The sequence below is a fragment of the Cydia strobilella genome, chromosome 1 (assembly GCF_947568885.1).
Source record: "Cydia strobilella chromosome 1, ilCydStro3.1, whole genome shotgun sequence".
Classification (NCBI taxonomy): domain Eukaryota; kingdom Metazoa; phylum Arthropoda; class Insecta; order Lepidoptera; family Tortricidae; genus Cydia; species Cydia strobilella.
The window spans coordinates 28,221,777-28,248,124 of record NC_086041.1 but is presented as its reverse complement, the minus strand read 5'-3'; the positions used below and the strand labels follow the sequence as shown (position 1 = coordinate 28,248,124).

Below are 26,348 nucleotides of genomic sequence, written 5' to 3'. Positions count from 1 at the left end.
TTATTTGTGTGTGGACTGTGGATGGGTCAAAATTAAAAGTAAACACAAGTAGTCTAAACAAATTTATTTCCAGAATACTATTATTGAAAACTCATCATCATCTCAATTATATTTTTACTTCCAGTAACTGAATTTCATGGTTATGTCAAACAAATTCTGTTTAGAATGCAGAATGAATTAATTTGGTATTTTTAGCAAACATTTTGTGCATTTTTTGAAATGCCAGAAACATTTGTACATTTGATTTATTAGGCAATTTAATTGTATTACGTTCGGAACTCTGATGGAACATTTGACATATTATTAGTATGGATAGGCCCTAGTCTAAATGCCTATATTTAAAGGGTTTATATATCCACTTTTACCAATATCTGCTACATTACAGTTAGCGCGGTGGATCGCGCTTTGCACCCGACAGCACAACATAGGCTGATTTTGTCTCCTTCTGCTTATCCTGAAGCATCTGCAGCGTGCCTAGCGGCGTATCTGTTGAGCTCATCTTCTTCATCAGCTGTAAAGTAAAAAAAAAATGTAATACCCAGAAAGCTTAGCAAACCAAAATGTTGCAAACTATATGTAAAATTTATTATATCAAATGTTTACAGTCAAGTGAATTTCATGGTATAATCAAGATACATTTTTAATTTAGGCTGATAGTGGATTCAGAATGATTTACACTATTCCACTGTTGATGAAAGGACACCCCTCTGACCTCTACATAATGTAGTGCTCAGGTACGCCTTTTAACAAAGTTTTTACGTCCTTATTGGACTATTTCTTATTCAATTTATTTAAAGGTCTCTGCCCACTACACCATATCATATTATGACCGAGTAGTCAGATAACAAAAAATCTTTGTATTGAAAAGTTCAGACTATACCCGTGGTAGCCCGTTTCGTGACCGACCAACACCATCGCGTGGCATGCAGGGAACGTCAAAAATTGTCGGCGGGAATATTTTGCCGGTGCCGAAACGCTCCGTGCATGACACGCAACGTTGCCGGATTGGTGCGTGCAGGCGGCGAAACTGTGAGCATACTGGGTTATAATTATAACACTTATAACCGCGTATGGTGATGGTTAAGCCCGATTAAACGAGTTGCTGTATCTGTTGCTCGCTCTTGCCAGTCCGATAACGATTCGCTCGCTCTTTCTGACGAGTCTGGCTCTCGCGAATACAACGCGGGTACTAAGGGATGCTACGGGGATGACACGCGGTTACTACGGTCACTAACAACGTTATGCATGGTTATGAAACAATGTTTATTTAATGGTCATGGTTCAATACGATATGGTATAATGAGTAGAGACCTTAAACCTTGAAATCATGAAATAGGGCCTAAATAGCTGTATACTGACCCCCTCCTGCAACTGTTTCTTGATGCGCTTCTCCTGCTTGTTCTTGCCGGGCCCCTTGCCGTGGAACTTGTGCGAGAGGTAGCGGAAGGCCTCCTTGGGCGCCAGCGGGCGGCCGTCGTCGTCCGCGTACTCCAGCTTGATGCGCGGCCGGAACGAGGACTTCTCGCGGAACTCGGTGAGCGGCCCGCCGCCGCCGCCGCCGCCGCGCTCGCGCCGCCCGTGCTTATCGTCGTCGCTGCACACAAATTATTGCTAAATAACTCCATCGGACGTGCTAGAAAAACCCGCTCGGTTACCTAATTACGTACGTCATTTATGCTAAAAGATGATAAAGAAAAATTGATCTTTGAAGGTTCCTATTTATCTTCGGTAGCCCAAATTATAAGGTCAGGGCTACCTCCTTAGCACCTGGAATTTTTTTCTCACCTATTACCACTGGGTAAAAGGTGGAATATAAGAGCCAAGTTTTAACCATCTACCTACTTATTTATTTAGGTGCTTTTGCTAGTGGGAACCGTGGCTGTTCGCAGTGGGAACAGATGTGTTTCTTTTTTTTCCTTAACCCAAATGATCCATAGGAGGAAATTCTGGGTCGTAAGAAGCGTTGGAAAGTTACCCTTGCGTCTTGTCCTCGATGGAGTAGTTTTTGGCCTGCAGCAGGTGCGCGAGCGCGGAGCGGGGCGCGGGCTGGGGCCCGGCGCGCTCCAGGTAGCCCTTGCTGAGCGCGAGCTGCAGCGCGCCCGCCACGCCGTGGCCCAGCGCGGGCTCGGCGGCCAGCGCGGCGCCGCCCGCCAGCAGGTCGGCGGGCGCCTCCTCCGCGATGTCCACGCGGCTCCACGCGCCCCCCGCGCCCTCCGCGCCCTCCGGCTCCGCCTCCGCCTCCTCCCGCTCGAAGTCCTGTATGTGTGGAATATCGATGATGACTAACGACGAGAGACGAGTTTCGGGAATGACAAATGAAATGATAGCCCATGGTTTCTTTTTTATCAACAATGGTAAAAGTCGTGACAGAGGACGAATCGAGGTACTCTGTCGCCTTTCTTAAAAAAACACCTACAGATTGTTCTATCTGGAACCTTTTCATCGCAAATATGATGCATTCTCTCCCAGCTAAACTTAGGACAAAACAGAAAAAATAATGTTAAATATCAAAGGTGTATAAGGAATTATGTGAAAACCGTTGTCGCTAAAAACGACCCTCATAGAATTTGTGTGTTTTTCCAAAACTGACTACGTATTTCGCCAATAATATTTACCATAATCTCCTGCGTTTGGTCGCGGTTGCCGGCCTGGCCGTAGGTGGGGATGTCGCCGAGCGTGCGGCAGAACTCGGCGCAGGCGTCCAGAACCATGACCCCGTCGGCCGGCTCCTCGCATACGGGCTCCTCTTTCTCTTTTTCCAGGATTTCCTCCACCTTTGAACAAACACGACCGTATACATAAAATTTTATAACACATGCGGAAAAAAAGAATAACAGAGATCTCGTCTATTGAGCAGAATAATAGTTATTTGTTTTACAAGGGGGCAAAGTTGTTGTTTAACCTCTCGTGCTAATATAATATTGATACCAGAACAAGCGAAAGATTCCAAAATTCGATAAATTGAATTTTGAGCGTGGCGAGGGTTTCAAAGCACGAGGGTTAAACAAATTTTGCCACCGAGTGAAACACAAAAAATTTCACCACACCAACACAAGGAAAATACTAACAGTAAAATATCAAACAAAATCAAAGCATAATCGATTCAACATGAATGTTTTTAAATATTTATCATTTAAAAGTCAATTCTACCAGCAAACATACGAAAACAACTCAAATTTAGCATTTGATTACTTTGCCTCACATGTGAATAAAATGCAACTTTCTTATCAGTTTTTGAACAATTAAGAGAGCCTTTACCAGCTGGTGTGGTGAAAACAAATATGTACATAATTGTGACTATTAATACAATAGATCAACGCAAGTGTCCGACCAACCGTGGTAAAGTAAGCATTGATGACTAATTTTTTACGCTAGAAACGTACGTGTAGATGTAGATCTCGTGTAAATAACATAAATTCCGTGCATTTTGCAAACTTCAATAATATTATATTAAATTGCAATAGTATCGTAACTGACCTTGGGTACGATGGGCGTGTGCTGTGCCTGCCGCAGGCGGCGCGCTCGAGCTAACGCCGTTTGCAACTCGGAGTCCACTTCCACCTCTTCCTCGTCGATTACCAGAGAACTCTTCAGCTGCTCCACCTTTACATCTGCAAGGATAAATTACATTTATAAAAAATACGAGGATTCCAGGTAATCTATTCGGTTAAAATAACTACAGAAGATGACTAGACAACCTACAAACAAAGCTTTAGTATTACATACTTGTGTATAATAAAAAATAGCGTAAGTTGAATGACGGCATTTAAAACGCTTTTACATATTAAAGTCTTTATAATATAAGGCAGAGGGAATATATTTCCCACCTGATTTTGAACTTTATTTCAAAATGATAGATTTAAATTTAGCATAACTGATTAATGCCTTATAAAGGGTACCTATAAAACTTCCACATATTAATAATTTCAAAATAACGTTCAACCTACTTCAGTATTACATAACTCAATTGATGTTTAGCAGACTCAAAATTTAGGTCTTGTTAAAGTAAAATTTATATCTCACTAGCTTTTGCCCGCGACTTCGTCTGCGTGGACTTAGTAACCCCAGCTAGAGTAAGAATAGCGCATGGAGAAAATCTTATAGCAATTATTAAATTTGAGCATATATGCACACAAATTAGCAGACACTTCATTACTTAATTATCTCAATTCCACCCCGCTTTTTACTTTCTTAAGGGATGATTTTCGGAATAAAAACCATCCTATGTCCCAGGGACTCAACCTATCTCTATGCCAAATTTCATCTAAATCGATTCAGCGTGCGCAAAGAAGTTGCGAGCGTACCTGTGTCGTCGGTTTCGAGAGGTGCAGCGTCATAATCATCGACATCGATTGGCTCCTCCTTCGCCTTCTTGCGTATCTTACCCTGCCGAAACACACACACAAGTAGTTATTAATATGCTAATACATAATTCTTAGATTAATGAGCTTAGCTGCTTATTTTAAATATCAATCAAGACAAGAACTAAAGACCTGTATAGTACTACACTGTTTTTGTCACTAGTGTTTCTATTGCAGAGTACTTGCACTAATATCGCGTATTTATAAAATGACGACGGCCACTTTATAGACTGGCAAAAAAAAGTAGAAATTTAAAAGTGGCAACACTGTAGTGTTGTCCCTTTCAAATCAATCTAAGAAGAACGGGACGACACTTATGTTGCCATTTTTTAATTTCTACTCTTTTTTGCCAGACTACCAAAGAGCACCTACCCTGCGCTTGGTCTTCTTGAATTTGGCGTTTAACTCAGCCTCGCTGAGGTAGTCGGACGCGAGCTTGAGTTCGGGCAGTTTGAGCGACTCCAGCCTCTTGTCTGGCCCGCCACGCATCCGTTCTTGACGCTAGAATAATAATAATTAGGCGTTAATTCGAATCAAAGTAAACAAGCCACATTCTCGACTCAAATATTGATTTTACGTATCGACCACAGCACAATTCGCAAAGATTTATGCCCGGTACACATGTTGAGTCAACGTAGGCCAATCTAACTAAAGGATACAATTATGCAACAGAGGGAGCCAGCAAAGTATTTTTCTCAAAAATGGACGGCAAAGTCGACGTTGCCGGTTAAAAAGTAGGTCGCGAAGTGCGTAGTTTATGGTCAGTCAAAAAATTAAAAAGTTAAAAACATTGCAGTCTCGATTTTGGGACTTGGGACTCCATTTTTAATTAAAAAAATAAAACGGCGGCAAAGCAAGTCTTTTTACTTTTTTCTGTGAAAATATATACACAAGAACGTTGCTTCTGTAAAATATTTCTACTATATTTGCATTTATTGCGCCATTTTTGAGAAAAGCACTATATATGACTCGGCTGGAAGGCTACTTGCTGGCTTCGGATTCAATTAAACGGACTCCCAAGGTCGTCCGTTTAAAACGAATCCTCAGCCAGCAAGTAGCTACTTCCGAGCCTCGACAATAATGTACTATTATTGGCTATGAGCCATGCGTGTGATACGGAGAACTCAAAGCGATGATCGCTCGACGTATTTGATATCTATCGACAGTGAAATGAGTCATGTGTTCCACAGCCACCAGGCTAGCGCCACTTGCACACAGTCAATAAAAGCATAAGGCTCAGTTTAATTGGTCGATATACAGCGTGCGGTGACTCCCCGTAGGCGGTAAAACGACCAGTGAAACTTATAATAGCATGCGTTTTGGACTGCCGCACCCCGCATGCGGGCCCATAGAGCAATGAAAACAGTTACCAGAATGCGGGGCCTATGGCATACTTTATGGAAATCTCCCCTGTCCCGCATGTGGTATCAACCAATGACAATGAACCTTTATAGTAGAAGCAGTGGGCACTCACCATCATGTCTCGGAAGCGCTGCGCCTCGATGCCGGCGCGGTCGCCGAGAACGAAGCCGCGACGTTTTTCCGCCGCTTCCTATGAAATAATCCACAATAGTGGAGTCAATATAAAGTTTAAGTTACATTAAATGCACACTCAAATTTTTCTACATGGGTGAATTCTATATCATATTGAATACCCGTCTGTAAAGTAACAACTTGATATCAGTTCCCGTTTTTGAGAAATAAAACTTTTTTTTAAATCTTTTATACTACTTAAACAATAATTCCCACATAAGATATTTTTCGTAGAATGGGTTATGAAGCTTATACGACTACACGGTCAGAATATCTCTCGACAATAATGTAAATTATAGATTTATTGAAACAAATTATTATTTTGTAAGTTTTTCATGACCGAGGAACTCCCACACCGAGAGAAAAGTTTACTATAGTGGTTATGAAGTAGTTGTATCGATCATGTTTAAAAATCTCCCGAGTCACTACTATATTTGTAGAATAGCAGCAAGATTTTGGAAACAAACAGCAAATAATGTTCTGCACAATTAATGGACATTTCTAGTTTTTTGCCAGTAACTGCACAAGTTATGGAAGAATAACATATTCATTTTTCTCTCGATAATTAAATCAATTTCCAGCATAAAAAATTTAAAAAGTATGCGGTTTTTCCAGGCATTCACAGAGGCCAATTCGAACTTTATTTAAGATGTCAATAATATATCATTTTGTTATCATTCGCCCGACCGTCTCGCTCGCACCAAAACATATTTTAACTAGTACGAGCGAAACGCACACGCAAATTAAAAAAATGACATCTTTAATAACAAAGTTCGAATTAGCCTCAAGGTATATTAGGAAATTATACCTTATGGCTTATGGCATTGCGTTAAGGTTCAATAGTTCAATGCATTAAGTGTCTGTCTTTATATGAAAAACGATAGCTGTCAAATTTTTATATCTATTCACAAAACGTTTAGAATACTGGATGCTGTGTCAGATATAAATAGACCCTTGAAGTCTTACAACTATCTATTATGCTTGATCTGAATCTTACTGGTTAGTAAGGACCGTCCACTTAGTTATACTTCGAATAGCCGCCCGGACAAATTATAAAGCTAATTTCGAATTTTAAATTTTGACAATTCACGAGAAGAGTAACGTAACGTCAAACGATATGTTTGTCCCTTTTCAACGATCCTGTCATCCGATGCTTTTAGTAGCGGGTGCTGTGAGAGTGAAAAGACGCAAATGTCAGCAATTCTTACCGCTTGGTATTTGTCAGCGAGCGCATCGCGACATGAAACCAGCATGAACCTGGCCCTCGATTACGTATAATTGTAAGGAAACTTGGGATCAAGTTATATTAGTCTAAGGTATAACAGTTGAGAATAAGACGTGCTCTGAATATACAGTGTGGAAATTTTTTATGGGCCCTGAAGGGAAAGTGCCTTAAAACCTTGTTAGTTCATTTTATTTCTAAAAAGAAACAAAACTGCATTTAAAGGTTTTTTGAAATTCGCTTGTCTCGCCTGGGAATCGAACCGACTAAAAATTCCAAACAATAAACACTCCCTATTTTATTGTACTAGTCGATACAGTTAATGTTAATGATAACATTTCTTCAAGGAACATTAGGTCTTACACTCGTCTGTCGTACAAAATTTCCATAAAATCGAATATTTAGTACTCAAGAATATTTTTAGACAAGCAAAATTGAAAAAAAAAAACCTTTCAATGCAGTTTAGTTTTTTTTTTAAATAAAATGTCTCCTTTAAGTAAAATGAGCTTGAGAATTTCCCTCCAGGGCCCATTAATTTGATTATTAAATTATAGTGGTAAGTAAGCGCATTGAGTATGCACTTTTGTCTCAGGCGATGCCGCTTGGCACGATTGATTGTTCCTTACGGCAAATAAAACTGATTCAGCCCGGTAGCCACGAGATCGTAACGCCCCCCAAAAGGGGGGTGAAAGGGTCGGCTCCCCAAGTCCAATCTATGCTATATTTCTTCCTGTTCTTAGCAACTAGGGCAACTTATATATAATTTTCGTATAATTTAGGAACGAGGAATTCATTTTTGAAATAATTATTAGACCTTTCCATACAAAAAAATGAGTTGTTTACAAAAAAATTAAATGTTATGTAATTTTTTGTGACAATTTTCCCTGTTACAATTACAGTGTGGCGATTTGCACTAAATATAAAAATGGACAATGTAGCCCATTTATTGTTCATTCTGGAAAATATCACTTTAAAGGAATAGCTGCCGAAACGCCTGTCAAAAAAGAGGCGTTTTTTCTTACTAAGCGGCTTTTTAAGTTTCCAAAGTTTTTATTGCTTACTTGTTGTTTTTATTCCTCACTTGTTGTTTTTATTATTTTTTCTCAACTGTGTTAAAAAACGTCGTTCGATACACGTGCGGAAATGTCATTCTTCACTCGTCCCGAGTCTTGCCAAGATACCTATCTCGGTACTCGTGAAGTAATGACATACTTTCCGCACTAGCATCGAAATGTACTATTTATTTCATTTGAGCACCAAGAAGTATGTTGGTAGTAAACCTTTTAGTGCGAGTAAAATAGTATGTAATAATGATTTAATATAATATTGTTAATTTACTAGTTTCATTATTGCGTCATTTCATCTTATAACCCTACTACCCATTGAATTGAATGACCTTTTTCACGTTTTCTGCAGCAATGCAGTCGACTGCAGCAATATTGAAGCGCAACATTGCTGTCGACTGCTACGGCAGTAGCCGTAAATGTCAAAATCAAATTTCCTGTCTGGTTTTGGACGTTCATTTAAAATAAATAATCAAAGGGGATCATCGATTTTGGGCCCGGAGGACAAACCATCGCGTATATTATGGTACACTACACAGACGGTTACAGTAATTATAAACGCATTTACGGAAAAGTATATAATATTGGGTGTAAATGAAACGGGAATGTACCTATATTATACAATAAAATAAATTATATCTATTATTAGTTTCCGTAAATCACACCATCATTTATTAGCATAGCATAGCTTAACGCTCAATTTCGCACAAACCGTGAGGTTTTCACTAAGGAGTTTAAAATTCTCTTTGCACTAAACTTTATGGTTGGTAGAAAAGTCTGTATTCTAATTTGGCACTAACTGCCACTGTCTGTCATTGCTATGTCATAGCCTCATAGCTGACGTACGTGAGATATATGCCGCAATGTATGCATTGCGCGTTTTATCGGAGCTTTGCCTGAGGTGTGTTAAGTAAGCGCGCAATCAAAATTAAACATGCGTAAACAATCGTTACGCGTACCGATTAAACTGGGTAAGTTAGTCATGGGAGAATTAACGGTCGACCGCATCGCGAACTCTCGGCAGTTCAAGCGGACCGATCGTCTACCGCGAACATTGAAGTGAGACGGAGATATGGAAGTCGATCAAACGTTCTCTACAGTGAATCAGTACCCGTCAGTTAGTGTCTGCGTGGGTAATTTAAATAGCTTGGACGTCGTAATAATTATGGTTGTGTTCCATACAATATTACATATACGTGAGAATTTTTTTGTTATTACACTAACATGAGTAAGAGATTTATGAAGGTGAAACAAAAGTCGAGTGTCCATTTTCTATAAGCAACAAAAAAAAATTCGAAACAAAAATGGTTAATAGTAATTAAACGGATTCATTTACGTTAGAGATTTTTTTGTAGAATATAGTAAATATAAAGAGCTTAATTAACATGTAATTTTTATGTACACATTAGTTGTTATTTTTATGTAAAAAAATTTTTTAATAAAGAAAGTTATTGGGGGCAGGTTTCTGTGTCAAGCTGGAAGAAAATATAAATACTTAATGAGTATATGCTTGAGAACAGCATATTAGAAAATCTCTAGTGTGGGGATTGATGTTTTGGTTTATTTTTCTATTTTAGTAATAATTTGGATTTATAAAAAAAAATTGACATATTTTGTGGAGATTTTTTTCAAAATATATTATTTGTAACATAGGTAATCACATCTCAAAAAATCTCTAATGTGAGAATTAATGTAGATTTCTCATACATTTTGAACTGTGGTGACCGGCCTACAATGTTAAACTCACAATGTGATTGATAGTGAAAATTCTATTAAGCGTATTGTTGTCAAAATTATTTTATTTCGAGTTGTGATAAGTCTGTAATGTTTTTCGCTGGAACTTTCCAAAAGTGCGAAACTTCTACAAGGGAAGTTTTCGGAAGCCTCATATTTTTATATGAAGATTGAAACATCCCGTCTCCAATTAATTGCTATGAAATTTTCCAGAAATTTTTGAGAACATTTCCAACTTTTAGGAAATTTTCCGCAACCCGCACCCATTTTAATAAGGATAAGAAATGAAAGCATGGCAAAATCTTGTAATCGGGATTTCATAAATTTAGAAATTTATTCCACCAGATTGTCGCTTGGGCACGCAATTGTCTTGTTTTTTTTTTGCGATATGTAGGAAGCCGTTTTGAGTTGACACAAACAATTTTAATTCAAGCCATGAAATATCGTCAACACTATTCTAACATTTTAGAAATTTAAAAAGAGCAGCTTTCGAACATGATGCTCTACTGGAATACTCCGTCATCCTAGTGTTTTCTCATTTGTCCCCGCCCCACGTGACCGCCGTCATACGTGAGGCGGGAAGAAATGGGAATGATTAATATGAAGCGCTTATTCCCATCTGTGCCCGGCGGGGACAAATGGGAATACACCATCATCCTCTTGGTTACCTTATCCAATTCTTCATCGTATTTGGAGAGCACGGGTTTCACATAGCCCAGGGCGGCGGCTTCCAGGTCCGCTTCGTCGTCGTACGCCTGGTAGCCGGTCTTGGCCTTCTTGCGGGACTCGATGTTCTGAGGACAGATATAAAACATGTTGAAACATAAATGGCATACATTTATGTTATGTGTTACACAAATAAAATATAAGGATTTGTTTTTTTGTTATCGGGGCATTAATCTGATACGAAACAAAACATTTAAGCCTTATTTACAGTTAGCTGTTGAGGGCAGGGCAGTGAGCAGGGACATTAAACACCTTGACGCTGTACAAAGTAACTTGTTGAGACTTGAGGCAGCAGCAAGAACATAAGTAAAGGTTAAAAACTATTCCTTGATCACGATACGGCAAACTGTTTTAAAGTTAACACAATATTGAATAAAATCAACAGAGGCTTGTTCTGTTTATAAAGATGAGCGCACCACTTTAGATGTTTCCAGGAACCACCAGTTAAGGACCACTGTGCTACAGTATAGTTGCGGAAATATTTCCGACAACAATCTGTCGCTCAATGTCCTGCCCGCAGCGCAGCGGCAGAGTGAGCGTGTTATGTATCGTGTCGTACCTTCTTGTAGCGCTCGTCGTCCACGATGTTGACGTTGACGAGGACGTCCTCCGCGTCCTCGGCCAGCACGTCCTTGTCGGCCAGCGTCAGCACTGTGTCGCGTTCGTCTGCCAACTGGTGAATAAATACAGGTATTTAATTTACACTTAATTCTACTGACAAAACCTTATAATATATATAAAGAACTGACTTCACAAAACATGCCATCATTTTATAGTCTTCACCAGCAGTTTGACTTTACCGTCATTATTCAACCAACCATCAAGTATACCTTTTAAACTAATACAGGATTTTTATAATTGGCCCAGGAGCCTTCAAGTTAACAGGGAACATACATAGTAAAATATCCCAACAAATTGAGAAGCTCCCCTTTCAAAGATTAAAATGAATTATTCAACCTTCAAATTGTCTAGGTTACTGCCTATGCAAAATAAAACCATTTATCGCCTTAAGGAGCCCTGTTTCCATAACCCGTGGATCCGAAATGTGTACTTACAGAGTTGAGGTCGTGTGCGACCCGCAGGCCCGTCAGCGCAGATGCACTGTAGGCTAGGGAGCGGTCGGCACGCTCCTCCTCTTCGACCAGGGCTGACACACCGAATACTGCGTCCATCTCATCCAACAGGGCCGCCTGATGACAACAAACAATTATTATAAAAAAATCTTTACATTTTATAAGTGGATATGGTTTCCAGTCGCTGAAAAGCTTATTGGAAGGTTCGTTCAGAGGCCGTAGATTATTATACACTGTATATTTCTCAACGTGGCGTTAGGAAATCCTCAGGGGTTAGAGTGATTGTAAAAGGTTCGCTATAAATGAGTTTTGAAACAATTGCTTAAAGATGAGATTTGCAGTTGTGTGGCAGATTTTATAAAAGTATGTAAGGTTATTAGCAATAGTTTGAGAAACCCTGGTATATCGGAAAACTGTAAGAATGTTTTGATCGGAAAACTGTAAAAATATGTCGACGCATCGTTTTTATAAGTTGTCAAATCAATTTGATATGTTGAAGATTGACTACGTGAATTAGATGAATTTCATAAGTTTAAGTAAGTAAGTAAATATTCTGTACTGTAAACACAGATATTTTTTTAACCTATCATGTAAAATTGCAATTTTTTTATGTGTCCCAATGTTTGTTATTCTTAAGAGCTCTTCCTACTATTCGGTCATCTTAAAAAAATCTAACTATACAGTCAGCACAGACAATACATTTGAAAATAGATTACCCTCTTAGCAGCCTCTTGTTTCTGTTTGTCAATGTCGCGAGACTTGTTCACCCAGGCCGACGCATCTTCATCGTCGGAGCCCTCTGCCAGCAGTGTTGTTTGTAGCCTGAAATATTATTACTCTTATTATATATACAAAAACTGGCAGAAGTGATATGATGACTGTAGCTTTAGTGCTGCAGCGAGAATTGGACCATGTTACTGTTAAGTTCCTTGACAAGATGAACAATGAAGTTGAACGTTCCAAGCCAGACAGCAATGTATATAGTAACTACAAGGTAATTTATAAACGAAAAATTGACAGTGACAACGCCTGTATTCCACTGCAGTAACGCTGCATCAGTCTTAATCCGAATATGACCTTAATCCACGTAAGTTTTTACTGGGTTCTGATGCGAGTTCAAAATATTTTGTTGTGACCACCATTTTACCTTTCATTTGCAACATAAATGTAAACATAGCTTCAAATAACTGATTGTTCTAGACATTCTAGACATGTCCAGCCAAGTTCAAAGAAAAAGGTTACTTATTCCCATCCTATTTAGCCATTAAGAAACTATTTTGCCAGTAAACCTTGATCCTTCGAATCAAGTAAATCTTGATTGCACTTACTTCATTTCCATTTGTCTTTTTTCTTTGCGCAACTCCAGCCGCTCGCGTAGTTTCTCGGTGCGGCGCTGCTGCGCGAGGTTCGCGGCCGGCTTGTGGTAAAACTCCCCCAAATCATCTTTGAACTTGCCGTCATCTGTGGAAGTAGAGCAATTTAATTTATAATTTAATTTAATGATACAATAAAGCTGCATTCGAGCACTAAGAATTTTCTACAAGATCTGCCATAACTTCTCGTTAACCGGATATGTTGCTCAACAAGGATCAAAACTCCTCGTATTCGACGATCGTACCTAAAATACATTATTTGTCAGACTAACCAGCTGCAGCGGGGCGTCAAACTTATTCGTAAAATCGAAAAAGAGGTGAGAAAGAGCGCTAACCGGTTACTTGCAGCAGTGCTGGTACTGATCGATCAGGCGTCTGGCGTATTATTTACCAAAACGAGCTTGAGTCAGGCTTGGCTTTCGGTCTATTTCTCAATGGAGAGACTATGCCAGCGCCGGTGCTCTTTTCTATACTTGCGATTTAATAATAAGCTACAACTTACAAAAAAATATATCTTATGCGTTGCTACTACTTACCATCTGGTTTCTCCTGAACTTCTAGAGGCTTCAGCCCGAGCTTGGCTCGCAGTCTGTTCGTGTCCTGGATGGAGAGGCTCTCCCCAGCGCCGGCGCTCTCGACCGCGCTCCCACCTGCGCGAGGTGACGATTCGCGCGAGTGACTGTCCCGCGGGTAACTGACTTCGCGCGTGCTGTAAAAAAGGAGAATATTAATACTCGCAAACGTGCGGCAGAGGCTTTTGCCCGATGCTATCGCAGGCTGCGCTGCGCGACTAAAGCGATTGGCCTTTATAATTGTCTTAAGGAACCTCGTACTTTATCCACGCAAAGTATGTAAATGTGTATGGATGTTTACGCTAACGCGACTACTCGACTGCTGTGGATCCAGCAAGATAAAAATAAGAACATGTTAGTATATTTCATTACTTATACAGGCGTTCGGTTTTTTATTCAATAGTATTTAGTCCATCAATTTCTCCAAATATTATTAAGTCTAAATAGTCTTTACGCCGGCGGGTGCTGCCTCTGCGAGCATCCCATGACACGGGCAAGGACACATCTACTCTGTATCCCTCACATTTCATTAAATTATCAATAGGCCCTAAAAGTGTGGTAAAAGGTGGCGGGTATCTATCTGATCCCCAACTAAACTACAGCATACCTGACAGGATCCTCGCGCACGCGCTCCCTCCGCAAGCTGCGCTCTCGCTCACGCTCGCGCTCGCCGTTGCTGCTAGGCGACGACTCGAAACCCGGCTCGTACCGCTCCGTTAAATGAGAATCCACTGGCACCTCCTCAACTGCAACAAATAAACACAGTATTAGGGCAAATTATACTTTGAAGCAGGGACCGGCCCGCTATCCCTTATCGGGGTTTTATAAGGGTATTGCATAAGGCTTAACTCACCATACCCTTTGCCAGACGAAACCCTTTGTTTTGGTTTTAAAAACCCTTATATAAAGCTACCACATTTGAGTAATCGGTAGCCCAAATACCCTTACAAAACCCTTATCATCCGCTCACCAACACCTTGCATATTGCTTATAAGGGTTAGCCTTATAAAGGGCTTCCCTTTTAGCATATAAGCATGCTAATTTAAGTCGTCTACCTTGTTCATAAAGCACACATTACTTCGAATCCGAGCGATCGTCGGCGGCGACGGCGGCGTTCTTTGACTAGGCACGTATTTTCCTTACTTTTCATACACTACCGTAGATATATACTAATCCTGTCTCTTTCACGCAAAGGGAAACCTTTATAAAAAGCGCTTAAAGATAAGGGTAACCCTTATTGAGAGCTAGCCTTATTTTTGGTTAGCTTTTCGGTAAGGGTTAGTCAAAGGTAAGGGTATGAATGGGCTTGCAGTTCAAAAGGGAAAGTCTTTCAATGTGTTAGCCGTGTTTAAGTGTCGCCCATTGAAAGGGTTTTATCGCGGAAAGGGTTGTCCGGTCCCTGCTTTGAAGTGTGTACGCCCTCCATCGCGTTCGTCGGGGCATACCGCGTAGCGTCGAGCTTTCAAGGGATTTGAGCAGCGGGCACGGAGGCAGCTCAAATACGTTTCCATTGGCTTACCATGGACGCCCCGTTACGTTACGTTTTCCTGAGTTATAAGCTTTTCAAAGCTTCGTGTTAAAGAAGCTTGAGTCGGGCTTGGCTAAGCCGGAAAGTGCAGTGTGCGTTTTAAGACCATTATCATTGACAACAAACATAACATTGTCATTTTTTGACATTGGCATTTAATATGGATATTGGAACATTCCTTTTACCTGACACCGACAGCGCAACGCAACGGAGGGTAATGTGTTTATCAGTCTATGGGTCGGTTGCACCAAACCGTCAATCAGCGTTTTACCGTTCGCTAAATTTTATAGTATGGAAAATTTGAAAGTTCTCTGCTGCTTGACGTTAATCAGTCTGTTAATTGTGGTTCGTGCAACTGGCCCTAAGTATGTACTTATGTCTTCTTTTGTGGCATTCTGGAGACTATAAACGAGTGGGCCGTTTTTGATGATTCTTGCGTCAATCGATTTGTCTTAAATGGCCGAGTGTTACTAAAGACATGAATATAAGAAATAAACAACATAGCGACAATCAGACGCCATATTTTGAAAAAGAAAAAAATACTTGAAAATCATCGTTGTATACCACGAATTAATAAACTAGTGGATGTGAAATGACTCCTATTTAGTATGAAAACCAGTGTCGCTAAACTCACACATTCATAGCCACGTTAAAATACGTCACACACTTACAAAATTGCTCTGATTCGTAGCAACTTTCCATACCAAAAGGTTATTACCGGTGGACATTTCTCGAACGAATATCAACTGTAGGCTACATGAGTGACGGTTTAAAATATAATGTCAAAGCTATATGACATACGACTCTTTCATTATCTCATTAATCTCACAAAAGCTCGCTCAACGTTCACCTAATACAACTACTCAACACCAGATGGCGTTATTTTATAGTTTTAAAATCACTTACTTATTACAGGCGAGAAAAGGGCTAAAAAACCAGTATAAGTAAGGTCTAATTACGCATGGTTTGTTACGGATCTCACGGTCACGTTACACTGGTGTTTTCGAGATCTCTACACGCCTGCGAGTAGCTAACCGTTGGAACTTCGTTCCATTCGATATAGGGAGGGGACAGTGTAATCGGAGTGTTTTATCGATATTTGTGTGTTCAGTTAGGTATTGATATTTCATTACCGTATGTTTTAACACATTTAGATGATACTTTATTTATGATTATAATATAGGTAGTGATAATCGTGATTGTTAGAAAAATAATATGTAGTACAGTACAACAAATATCTAACTAGAAATTTGTTTCTTATTAATTGACCAACTAGGTTGTTAATGTGAACATTAAAGTCAAACAGATAAAATCATAGTTCTTTAAAGGTCTATTAACTCGGTATTGCTGTTATTTTGTAATAACAAATCTGCAATTACTTACATAGGTAAGTATTCGTCTTTAACAATATATTTACTTGTAGCAGCATTTAAGGTCAATCTAGACGGGACAACCTGATTAAATTGTCAAATTAATTGTATGGTGTGAAAGCATACATGAAACTGGCTCATCGATCCCACTTGATTTGATTGTAAGATTGTGACCTATCAAATCAGGAAGGGGGGCGGCAAAATTCCAATATTTGACGCTAGTTTGCGTGGTATGGAACACTTAATAATTACTAAATTAGTAACTAAGTTTTAGGCGTGTGGACGCTAGATGAGATGTATGGCAATTTTATCCCCAGAAATCTTTCTCTAAGAAATGCTCCGAGCAAATGGTGCTATATTTTTGCGGAAACTAATTTTCTTGCCCAGTAGCATTGATCCATTTATTTTTAATATCGGCATCTTGTGGGAACCTACAATAATTAATAATAAAGAAATAGAAAATATAAATCGTTTATTCATGGCACATTGCATGCATTGTACGCATAAGTACATTAAGTACCTAGTCTAATTATTTTAACGATGAAAATATGATGGGTGTAAAAAACAAAAACGTATGTAAAGGAATACGAAGGTTTGAAAGATTGCCATGAAATGACCCCGACTTAACTTAGTGCTTGATGACCAGAGCTGCCATATTTACTTAGACATTGATTATCCCAAATAATAATTAGAAACGTGTCTAAAATAATAATTTATTACCGAACCAAACATCAAACTTGAAATATCGTAACTTTAACTTTATCGATATAAATATCGACATTGCGCAGCATCTGAGTAGCGAAGTTATTTGACATTTAGGATAGCGAACATTCCAGATAAACGTAAAGAATAGTGACAAAGGATTGTGAACTCTAAGTTCTAACTGATAAAATATAGATTTACTTAACGAACATTCGTAAATAATGCAAAATAAACAGATTTTTCGTATTAATCGGATTATATTTAAATAAATAACCACCGGTGATGGGAAATACCTCCACGTGAAAGATTTTTTAAACCGCTGTGATTTCTGCAGCTTAATACTGCACAATACGGCATTTTAAATTTAATTATCAATTTTTGTTAGACGAGCGTACGTACGACGTGAATGTCATTCGAGCATGAAGTTTACACAACAACTGAGCATAGTCTGTGCATAAAGTGAGTCGGTCGCTACTAACTGTCGGATAGACGGGAACGCCCACTTGCCATCTCCATCCTACTCCGTGTTGTATACATTGATTTGATTTAGGTATGCACTTATCTAAATTAACTCTAGATGTATTACACGTAGACAGCGTTGTAAAAAAAGCGTACCAAATGCTCGGCTTCATAATACGTACATCTAAACCGTTTAAAAAGCAGGGCATTCTTATCTGTATCAATCACTGGTAAGATCATATCTTGAGTATGCTTCAGTAGCGTGGAGCCCATACTATCAAATTTATACATAGATAAAATAGAAATCGTGCAGAAGAAATTAAATTCCTTCGTTTCTGAATTTCAAAATAAAGAGTCCGCGTTACGCTGATCTTTTGATCAAGTATAATATACTGTCTCTGGATACCCGACGAGCCGTTGATGACGCAGTGATGCTGCGTAACATCTGCGTAGCCGATGTAGACTGTCCGCAGCTCCTCTCACTCGCAGCCCTACAGTTCCGCACTCCGCAGAAGTTGACCAGGTCCAAACACTTATTTAGTTTACCGCTTACGCGTTCTAACTCAGGCAAACGGGCTCCTTTACACAGAACTTGCGACCACCACAACAAAGCTACTTTGTAATGTTGATTCATTCTCATGCTCCCGTGCCTCATTCAAGGCTGCTGTCACAAAATTACAAAACAAAAAAATAAATAGATAAGTAGTAATATAACATAACATAACATTCATAATATAATATACTAACTCTTGCCCGCGACTTCGTCTGCGTGGAATCAGTAACAGCAGCTAGAGTAAGTTTAGCGCCTGGATAAAGTGTAATAGGAATCATTCAATTTGAGCACAGGCAATTCATTAAATCTCTCAATTTGACCCGCCTTTTCACTCTCTTCCGGATGATTTCCGACATAAAATCCTATTCTGTCCTTCCCCGGGACTCAAACTATCTCTAATATCTCTATACCAAATTTCAACTAAACGGTTCAGCGGTTTAAGCGTGACACACTTTCGCATTTATAATATTAGTATGGATAGTATGGATTATTATGTTTATTAACTGTAAATTCAAGTAGTTTTTGTAGTTAAAATAATTAAGTGCTAGGTTTAAAAGTAGTTTAATTTAGATTTATATTTGCAACTCGTGTTTTATCTGTATTTTTTCGCATCATCTTATTGATAAATCTACTGAATTTCCTAGTCCTCACGACACAGGCTTGACCTAGTGTGAGGGCTACTGCTAACCAAATTGTCATATTTGTAAGTGAAACCAATTGTTTTATCCTATATTTCATCTATGCCTGGTAACGAAATAAATTTTTTGTATTTTTGTATTTGTATTTGTACATTCTAATACTACTTATGAGTCGCTTAACTTCAAACTCGGGTAAATCCATTTGTCATGCGATGTATTGTATGTATATATTCTTTATTGTACAAAACACAAATATGACACAGGATAGGCAGTACAAAGGCGATTTCGGTATTAGGAAAAGGTAATAGGGTAGATATTTGCTGTGAGGGTCGAATGGATTTACCCGAGTTTGAAGTTAAATGTTCTCGGTGAGATATGCTCAAGGAAACATCGTAAATATCATAATCTATGTAGTTATGTATATTCTGTCGATATTGTTCTTCCTCGTATGCTTCTGTTTTATCTTCTTGTAATAAAATAATTAAAAAGTTTTGCAAACTATATTGTGTGATATAACAAGTCGTAAGTACTTCTGTTTGTGTGTTATTGTGTGTGTCGTACTGGCCTAGTTGTGAGAATATAATATATACTACTGATAAGAAAATAAGGGCCACAAAGAAATTTGATCATTACAGGAAAACTAATTTAATGTTTATTGAAATATGTGAAACAATTGACTACTTATTTAATTTCTATAAGCCTTAATAACAACCAAAGCCTTGTTTTGCTGTTATTAAAACAAAATACAGGATGTTTTGTAAAAAATACAGGGTGTGTAAAATGTAAGATAGATTGGGAATTTGCTATCTTTTCCGGCCACCAAAAAATCTAGTGCCCACGGATTTTTAAAATTAATATTGAAAAGTCACTTCCACTTTTTTAAACTTTAAGTTGAAATGGGAAAGATCTTTAGGACTTATCAAAATTAACTTTAAAAGGTCCTAAAAAAATTATCCGCGGGCACAAGATTTTTTGGAGGTCAGAAAATATAGTTAACGATCTAACCTAACATTAAAATTTGGCAAACGAGGCACCTTTTAGTTAAGTCCGTTTATTAGCCGGCCGCCACTTGGCCGGTTTTTTTGAGTTTGTTTTAGTGTGTTTAAGGAAGTAAGTGTTCATCTCAATAATATAATTATGTTCCATACAATGTAACCTATTATCCTGTTGCATACTTCTGTTGATTCTACAATAAATAAATTAAAAAAACCGGATAAGTGAGAGTCGGACTCGCCCACCGAGGGTTCCGTACTTTTTACTTTTTAGTATTTATTGTTATAGCGGCAACAGAAATACATCATCTGTGAAAATTTCAACTGTCTAGCTATCACGGTTCATAAGATACAGCCTGGTGACAGACAGACGGACAGTGAAGCCATTGTAATAAGGTCCCGTTTTTACCCTTTGGGTACGGAACCCTAAAAATGGCTTTTATCTGGCCTATCATCCTCTGTTAAGTGAACTTACACAAAATGAACAAAATGCATTGGCTGGTTTTGTTGTTCTGCTACAGGTTGTATTTAGCCTAGTCAGTATACAACTGGAGACCTTGAGTTTCAATCACATTAAAGGGATTTATTTATATGTTTAACACAAAGATTTCTCCTTAACTATGGACTTAATGTATTTAAGTATTTATCTATCTATTATCATCATCGTCATCATTTTAGTCTTCAGTCGCCCACTGCTGAGCATAGGCCTCTCTTCATGTACGCCACTTATCCCAGTCTTGGGCTAATCACATCCAAAAGTGCCCCGCGATTTTTCGAACGTCATCCACCCAACGAGCCAACAGATGGAGATTGGATTGGCTTTCGTATGAAAGCCAATGCAATATGTCAACATTTAGGTTCACCTGCCCTCACTGCCTGGCAACATGTCCCGCCTAACTCTATGGGCCAGTTGCACCAACCACAATTAACAGACTGATTAACGTCAAGCAGCAGAGAACTATGAAACTTTCCATAGAATAAAATTTTGCGAACGGTAAAACGCTGACCGACGGTTTGGTGCAACCGACCCTATTACATGTATTGTCATCTAGTACCAACCCTTATGGAGCTTTCTGTGAGCCTAGGCTGATTCATCTAAGATTGTCACATAATATTTACTGTTTTTTTTTTGTTGATGTGTTGTCCGGCTGGTTTTGTTCAGTCCAATCTATGCTATGTTTTCATTGTGTGTTTTTGTTTTGTTCAATAGCCAAGAGGTTTGACTGCCCATAATTGAGGCATTGTGATGATTTGCATGTTTCTAGAAGTACCTATTATGTTTAACAATTATCGAGGTACTAGAAATTAATTATTTCTTCCTTTATGAAATATAGTTTTTTAACATAGCTACAAGTCCATCGATACTAACCATAAATTCGAGTCTGATAGTTACTTGAAATAAATGACATTTATTTATTTATTTTATTTTATTTGCCTTAGGGTTGAATAGTATGAACTATGTATGTGGTTTTGAAGAGAAGGAATACTGTTTCAATAACATTGGAGAAGAGGCAACTATATTACAGTACCCACCTGCCGGCACCAGCACTCCGGGCGCAGGGGCCCGACGCGAATGCCACCGAGTCTGAAATAACGAGCAGATAATGCCATTATCAAGTCAAACGGGGGAGACGTCCCGCCAATTATCATCTCTACACAGTACACAGGGTGACAGAAACAACGCATAAAGACTAATCATCTGTTGCACACGGTTGCACAATCACAAATGTTCCCAAAAGAGAGATGATCAACGGCGTAAGACGTAAAAAAATAAAATAGTGGAGGTGAAACTAACCGTCTGGGGACCGGTCCTTTTTGCGATCCTTGTGTTTTCTGTGCCTTTTCCGTTCACGTTCTTCGCCTTCCAAAGGAGACCGCGACCGACTCCTGTGCTTCTTCTTTTTTGACTCCTTCTTATGTTTTTTGGAACCCATTTTGAGGTGTTCGATTTAAATACAAAATGTATGTATGTTTTCTGATAATAACACTAAATTAAACAGCTTCAAACACATTTAAACACAACACGTTTTATCTGTCAAATACAACGACGCCATATTGATTTTAAAAAGATGAAATGAACGGAACGAACGGAACGAAATGAAATTCCACAGACATCACAAACCCAGAATTTCAGGGACTCTATTTCGAAATGATTTTGAAATATGGGTGTTTATCATCAAAGAGTAGTATAATATTTTATCATTCACGAGTGAAGAACAAAGAGTAGTTTTCTTAAGGTCCCTCGCGAATCGCGGCGCGAAGTTGCGAACGCGAGTGTGGAGTCTAGTCCGCTAATCAGCGAAATCGACTGACTCCACACTCGCGTTCGTGGCTTCTCGCAGTGATTCGCGCATGAGTGTGGACGTCCCGCACTAACAGACAACAGTGCCTGAGTGAGTAGCGGTCACATCGGGGGGGCGTCACGTACTGCTCTCCGAAACATGTCGCGCGAGTGACTAAAAATACGTGAGTGAAACCGCTAAGTTAGTATGTCTCACGATAGTTTAAATTCGGTCAAACTTCTATGAAATCATGACGTATAAATACACTATACACTTGCAGTCTTATCTATGCTATCAAAGCGCTGCAGAGTTATCTGTGTCTAACTCTAGAATCCTTTTTGTAGAAAATTTTATGTGAACATTTTCCGCTATGTCGTTTACGATTTGTTTAAAAAAACTAAAAGAAGGGACTTTTACACGACAGATTACATTTTATTATCATACCTATTTACACAAAACATTGCTCAAAGGTCAACTGGAAGAGATCGCTTAAAGGGATAAGTTCGCCTTTGTTTTTGTAGAATAGTGTTGTACCGGCTTGATTTAGTTTTTAAGTTACCTCCACACGTAAGCGAATCGCGGCGGGAAGCCGCGAGCGCGAGTGTGGAGTCGATAATCGTATATCTGCGACCCCGCTCCACACTCGCGTTCGCGGCTTCGTGCCGCGAGTTGCGCACGAGTGTGGATTAGCCTTTAGAAATAATATATACATTTTTATTACCTAAAGGGGCCCACTGACTATCAGTCCGCCGGACGATATCGGCCTGTCAGTTGTTCGGAACTGTCAAATTTTTGTACTAACTGACAGGCCGATATCGTCCGGCGGACTGATAGTCAGTGGGCCCCTTAAGCTTATTCTGCCGTCTCAAGGAAAAAAACCATAACTGACAAAAAGTAAGTTTCGAGAAAAAGCCAAAAAACTTTGCGCTCCTGTTCAAATAGGTTAAATTCTAAGTACAAAGTTGAAACTTTTGTTAATGAACAAAGTAATAGTGTAGAATTTTTATGCATTATAAATTATTCGATTATCTATTTATTTAAATAAGTTATTTAGAAAAAATAGTTACTACCTCGTAAAACAAATAGAATAAACTTTACTAAGATTAAATGACATAAGTGCGTACTTATGTTTTTTGTGTTAGTATTGCACTATGATGTCTAAGAAATAAAAGCACAAGTACACAGTTGTGCTTATGTTACTAATCGATCTAGAAGCTGAAAAAGCACAATTGGGTACTTTGTGGTTTTTTTGCTTAGTTAAAGTAATCAAATTATGATTTATCTCGTTAAAGGAATTCATAAAAATACGATGAGGAATCAAAATTATTTATTAAAAGAAAGCAAATAAGATACTTTTAGAAATCTTTGAGTAATAATGTAACACAAAACTAAAATTAACCACAATTTTATTGCACTAAGTAATTACTAATTCTTTGAGATACCCTTAATAATAGTAATAATGTAATACAAAACTCAAATTTATTACAATTAGATTCCACTAAGTACATATGCTTTTAGAGATCTTTAGGTAATAATGTAATGAAAATGAGGTACAATATAAAGATCGATAATGTCACTACTAGAGGAATTTAAAATAAAAATTGCAAGTGGTAATACAAGAATGAACAAAGGATACATTATCGCAACTCATAAAACAATTACGATCATCGCCAGGCTCAAATCAGAGTATCGTCGACTTACGAAAATTGCTTCCAGAATAAGAAAAAACCAAAAACATTAAGATGTCACACCAGTTATGCTCCGTATTACGAGTTTAGAAATTTTTTGTGGTGGAAATTGGAGGAGTTACGATGAACAACTGAATTGTTATAATTACAAGTTATTACATGAAATTTCGGAAGAAAAAAAGGTCTCTCTCTTGATAACAAAATTAAATAGTAACATTTATGACACATTGCCATTAGGTGCTCCAAATATACCCAACTGTCGTCAAGCTCACTATACTTATTAACCTATCGAATGAGCTGATGCCTTTACTGAATGAGCTGATGCCTTTACTGATACTGGAAAAACGATATGTAAACATACTGCATACCTATACGAGGCCTGGACGTTAGTGAGATGACGATAATTCATTGCTGGTGTCCTACTTTGTTACCTACGTATAACATGAGTTAAACCTGATTATCCATCTGGTTACTTGGGCTTCATAGTCGCCTCCAACCTCCCCTTATAGCGACCCCTTTCCGCACACTAAGTTTACCTTAAGTTCATATGATGAGTGGTTACACTTTCTCGTAACTACAATGTGTTCTATAATTCTAAATTACTAATATCTTGGGACGAAACCCTTCGTATAATTATGATTGAACTTCACTTACATTAGCCATGAACAATTCCCTCGGATCACTGTTGACACTCTGAATACTGATATCACAATGAATGTTAGTCACAATCTACAATAGACACCTCATTATTCTAATAACACCATTAGAAACTCCTTGAATAGATCCTAAAGCAAATATCACTCTTGCCGTAGCTTTGTTCGCACACAACCTCCTTTTCTTACTGTCGTTCGCGCGTATACCCTCTTGTTTTACCCTTAAAAATCACAACAACCTAGAAGCGGTTATTTCACTTAAACGTGACTACGAGCGCCATCTACTCCATGACGTTGGCAGCTATTAGCCGATTCGCGATATTCGCGACACTCGCGCCCCGCAGGAAAAAGCTACTCTTTTAATTGAAGTTAGATGCCAATAGGCAAACATGTAAATAAATCAACAATTAGATGATAATTGAAACACCAATAAGATTGAGTTGATGATAAGAACACTAATGTGAATTATAATGTATTTTAGCCGTTCAATCTCGAACTGCCTCTCTCGGCTTTTGCGCTGTGAATTGGTATGGCCTGAGATTTCGTATAATTTCTGATGACGTTGTAGAAATGCGCTGAGGCACGCCGTTTCTGAGACTGATCTGATTGTTCATCTGTATTTTTGCTGAACTGATAAAGAATCCCTGAGACTGGTCTGAGCATTCATCAATGTTTGTGCTGAGCTGATTAATAACAGGATACTGGGACTGGTCTGAGCATTCATCAATGTTTTGTGCTGAGCTGATTAATAATATGATCCTGGGACTGGTTTGAGCATTCATTAATAGTGTTAAACTGATTGAAAGCAGAATTCTGAGATTGGTGTGAGCGTTTATTGATGTCTGAGTTGAGCTGAGTAGGATCACGGCTGCGGTTTGTCATCTCTGATCCGTTACTGGTCTACCTATGACCAATGGTATTACTCACACTCTAGCGCGTTCTGTTCCAGATTGCTTCGAGCAGTCCTTAGTTACAATCTAGTTCACGAGAAAGATACAGCGTCATGCGACCTAATATGTCAGAGAGTGGCCACGCAATTTGATATCAATCATCGGTGTTGTTAGACTGTGAGAACTCCGTTCGCGATATATTTTATCTATGACTACCATCTGTGATGTAATATGCTGCTTTGCTCTTATGATATCGTTAACATCTTATTTCACTACTTCAAGTGTCACAACTTTTACTACAGCAGACGTAAACATAATGACCAGCATAATTTGCGTGTATAATTAAACAACTGCAACTTTATTAAACACCGCGTCAACCGCGTGATCGAACTGAACCCACGTTTTTATAAGCACTGATAGTTATTACACAGACAAATGCGACCGTCTTATCCGACCGGGAAGTGTATGTAACCTAAGTTCCCACTTCTCTTTACTGAATACTACTGGCAGTAATCTACTATGTCAAGTATTTTAATCTATTCGCTTATCTATTATACCTAAGTAATTGACATATCCATCTCTGGGTGTACCTACTTAATATCCGGTAGCCCTCCCAATCCAAGGAAGAAACACGCTATTCTCATATGATCACAAATCAGAATGTAAAATAGAACCTATCTACAACTCACAAGAGCCACATTCTTTTTTTTTTTTTTTATTAAGCTAAGCTAAGGATTATCAACCGACTTGCCAAATCAGGCTGTTATTTCGGACTGTCAAATCCAAAACAAGTGATGTGATGTCAGTTCATTCTGATTTATTGTGGCCAAAATAACTGCGGTTTTCATTTCTCTAATCATTTTCTGGTGCTTTTATTTTTCGCCTGGTGTGAGATAATCTGGTTTAAATAAGTTGGTACAGTCAAATCGTCAGCC

General features: G+C 38.6%; 1 protein-coding gene across 1 annotated transcript; it reads right to left on the bottom strand.

Moving 5' to 3' along the window:
- Positions 1-49: 49 nt before the first annotated feature.
- On the bottom strand, positions 50-21,932 carry LOC134743593 (U4/U6.U5 tri-snRNP-associated protein 1). Its single transcript, XM_063677155.1, has 16 exons — positions 21,696-21,932; positions 14,266-14,404; positions 13,623-13,795; positions 13,042-13,174; positions 12,430-12,535; positions 11,696-11,830; positions 11,200-11,313; positions 10,583-10,708; positions 5,836-5,913; positions 4,734-4,862; positions 4,305-4,386; positions 3,478-3,611; positions 2,616-2,774; positions 1,976-2,256; positions 1,360-1,594; positions 50-511 (listed from the first exon to the last, which is right to left on the bottom strand). Exons 1-16 carry the CDS (start codon positions 21,832-21,834, stop codon positions 386-388), a joined length of 2,289 nt encoding a protein of 762 aa, XP_063533225.1. The 5' UTR covers positions 21,835-21,932; the 3' UTR covers positions 50-385.
- Positions 21,933-26,348: the final 4,416 nt, after the last annotated feature.